This window comes from Merops nubicus, unplaced genomic scaffold (assembly GCF_000691845.1).
Source record: "Merops nubicus isolate BGI_N331 unplaced genomic scaffold, ASM69184v1 scaffold22701, whole genome shotgun sequence".
Lineage (NCBI taxonomy): Eukaryota > Metazoa > Chordata > Aves > Coraciiformes > Meropidae > Merops > Merops nubicus.
In genome coordinates, this window is record NW_008589499.1 from 2,406 (window position 1) to 5,394 (window position 2,989).

The following is a 2,989-nucleotide window of genomic DNA, read 5'->3' on the forward strand; positions in this document are numbered from 1 at the left end:
GTGCACAGCCCCCCTATGCTAGGTGGGAACCCCAGCCTGGCAGAGTCACTCTCTTCAGCCTGGAGTGGGCTAAGGGATGCTGCCTGAGCTCCTTTAGGGTTACCCTCCCTGGATGTGCCTTTTCCCACTCAAAAATGTCTTTTTGTTGATAGAAAAGCAGGATTTGGGTGGGTTTGGGTGAGCTGGGCCCAGCCCTCCACAGACAGACACCCCAACACACCACCCCAGCCCCATTTCCCACCCGTGCCAAGTGCCACTAGATGGCATTTGAACACCGCGCACCCGGCGCTCCCCGGCACCGCCAAGGCTTCGAGCCAAACCCCTCCGGGTTTCCCTGCAGCCTCCAAACCGCATCTCATCACCTGCCCGACTCCCAGTCCTCTACCAAGGGGGAGAAAAGCATCGAGCCAAAATAAGCCAAAAATCGGCTTAAAAATAAAGGGAAAGCGCAGAAATTGCAGAGAAAGTTAGAGCTTTTTTCTGTCGGGGGTTGTTACACATGGAAAATGTGGCTTTAGCTGCTCCAAAATGAGATTTTTGCCCTGTCCTCAAGGAAAAAAAGAAGCCAATTCCTTGCAGAACCCCTGGGTCTCACAGCACCCACCCCAGGCAACACCCACCGCGATGCTTTGGTGGCTGAGACACCCCCAGGGGTGGTGTAAATCTGGAGACCTGGATGAGCAGCCGTCGTGCTGGGAATATCTGACAGGCTTGAGAAAGGCCGTTTCAGGTACCACCTGATGGACCAGAGAGGAGAAATGTTAACCAAACCTGGTTTATCCTCCCCAGATTGCAGGGGTGGGTACAAGAGAGCTGGGCAGACCCACTGTCCCCATGGGCACGGCTCTGCTCCCTTGACACCTTCAACCAAGGAGCACAAATGCCTCCCCCACACACCTTGGTGCCCCCTTCAAAGGTACACGCTGGCAAAAAAACACCCAGAAGTGTCAGGATAAACCCTCCCCAGGCCGGAAAAACAGCCGAGACCCCCAGGAAGCATCCCCCAGCCAGGCATCCCCAAGGCTACATGCTGGCAAAAAAACACCCAAAGTGTCAGGATAAACCCTTCCCAGGCTGGAAAAACAGCCGAGACCCCCAGGGAGCATCCCCCAGCCAGGCATCCCCAAGCTGGCCCTTCCCTGGCTCCCCAAGGAACAATGGTGCTGATAAAAAGGGGCAGCATCAGTCCTTGGGGACAGCCAGAATTCCTTAAAGCCCCGGCTGGAGCTGAGGCAGCTCATAGAATCATTTAGGTTAGAAAAGACCTTAAAGATCATGAGTCCAACCCATCAACCCCATACTCAGGGGAGAGCACCCCTCATTCCCCCCCAGCCACCCCCTTTTGCTGAGCAGGAGCCAGGAGGAAAAGCACTTTTTGTTTTTTTTTTCTTTCAGTTGTTTATTTTCAAGCTCCGAAAGGGGCATTACAAAGAACAGACAGGAAAAATAACAACTGGAAAGCTGTTCCCACACGGCAGCGACGATGTCCCTTTAGGATGGAGGGGACAATGGCCGAGGTGGCAGCAGCACGGATGTGGGGACACGAGGCACCCCACGCAACCCAGGGTCCCCCCTCTCCCCAGGAAAGCTGCTCACCAATGAGCTGTAAATCCACGGTTCCAGCTCAGACCCAACTTTCTGAACCACATCTCCACCTGCTCTATTTTTTTTGACCCCTATATGGAGCCCCAAGAAGTATGAAAACCCCCACTGAGAGCAGGGAGCCCAGGGGTGGGGCGCAGAACTGAGCGCCTGGAGCAGCGGAGCTGGACAGGAGGCTTGTGCTCTCCAAGGAACTAGGGACCAGCTTCTTCAAAAGATAAAAACCACCCCTCACAACGGTGCTTTAAAGGCAAATTATGTCCCTGCACTGAGGGGCTGCAGATCCTCACCCTCCTCATCACAAACCCTTCGGCCATGGGCGAGAAGCCACCAGGAGAGAAAAATCATTTCTCCCCTCGACGCAGCGAGCACCCATGGGTGAGCGAGCTGTGGGGTGCTCCTCTGAGGCTCTGGGTCCCCAGGAGCCAGCCCTGGGCTCCAGCACCCCACCAGCACCCGGACACAACCAGAGGCAGCGTGGAGCATCTCCCCCATCCCAGCTCAACACGGGATCCGGGGCGCTGCGCTGACACGGAGCCAGGATGAGCTGTCTACGGAAACCTCCCAAGAGCCAAAAGTTTCAATTTTTGTTTATTTTGCTTTGTTTTTTTTCTCGTTCTCTCCCTTTCAAAGCTATTTGTTCCACGGGTGGTGGTCCCACGGCGTCACGCCGCCCCCTGAGCACACCCAGGGCGGGGGGACAGGGTTTGGAGTTTTCTCTGCGAGGCGCTTTTTGCTTCCACGATCACACAAACTGTAACAAGCTTTACAAGAAACACTGGCGAGTCCCGAGGTCTGGCAGCAACCTTTTTCTGTGTGGGTCAAGGGCAGGAGGTTCTCCCTTCCCCTCCTCCTCCATCATACGTGTCCTTTAGCCTCTTCACCTTCAGCACTGGATGTTTTCGGTCCCTTTTCACAGGTTGGTTTCTCCGCTGCTTTTTCAGCCCCAGTTTTGCTGGCTGCTTCCTGCAAAACAGTCAGTCACAGAGTCACAGCCTGGTTTGGGTGGGAGGAGCTCTTTAAAGCCCACTTAGTCCAGCTCCCCTGCAGTCAGCAGGGACATCCCCAACTAGAGCAGGTTGCTCAGAGCCCCAGCCAACCTCCCCTGGGATGGTTCCAGGGATGGGGCAGCGACCACCTCTCTGGGCAGCCTGGGCCAGGGGCTCACCAACATCAGCACACAAAATTTCCTCCTTCTCTTTAGCCTAAATCTTCCTCTTTAAGTTTCAAACTATCCCTCCTTCTCCTGTCCCAACAGGCCCTGCTCAAAAGTCTGTCTCCAGCTTTCTGACAGACCCCTTGAAGTCCTGGCAGCCCCCAGCAGGTCTCCCAAGGTCTCTATCAGGTGGGTGTGCAGAGGCACTTGTGAGTGGACACAACAGCACAC

General features: G+C 55.3%; 1 protein-coding gene across 1 annotated transcript in view; it reads right to left on the minus strand.

The window, feature by feature from the left end:
* Positions 1-2,227: 2,227 nt before the first annotated feature.
* The window catches only part of FKBP5 (FK506 binding protein 5), a 13,904-nt gene continuing 13,142 nt past the window's right edge, over positions 2,228-2,989 (minus strand). The window contains exon 10 of the mRNA XM_008949625.1: positions 2,228-2,568. Coding sequence (XP_008947873.1) covers positions 2,461-2,568 — 108 coding nt within the window. The 3' untranslated portion in view covers positions 2,228-2,460. The remainder of the gene's footprint in view (positions 2,569-2,989) is intronic.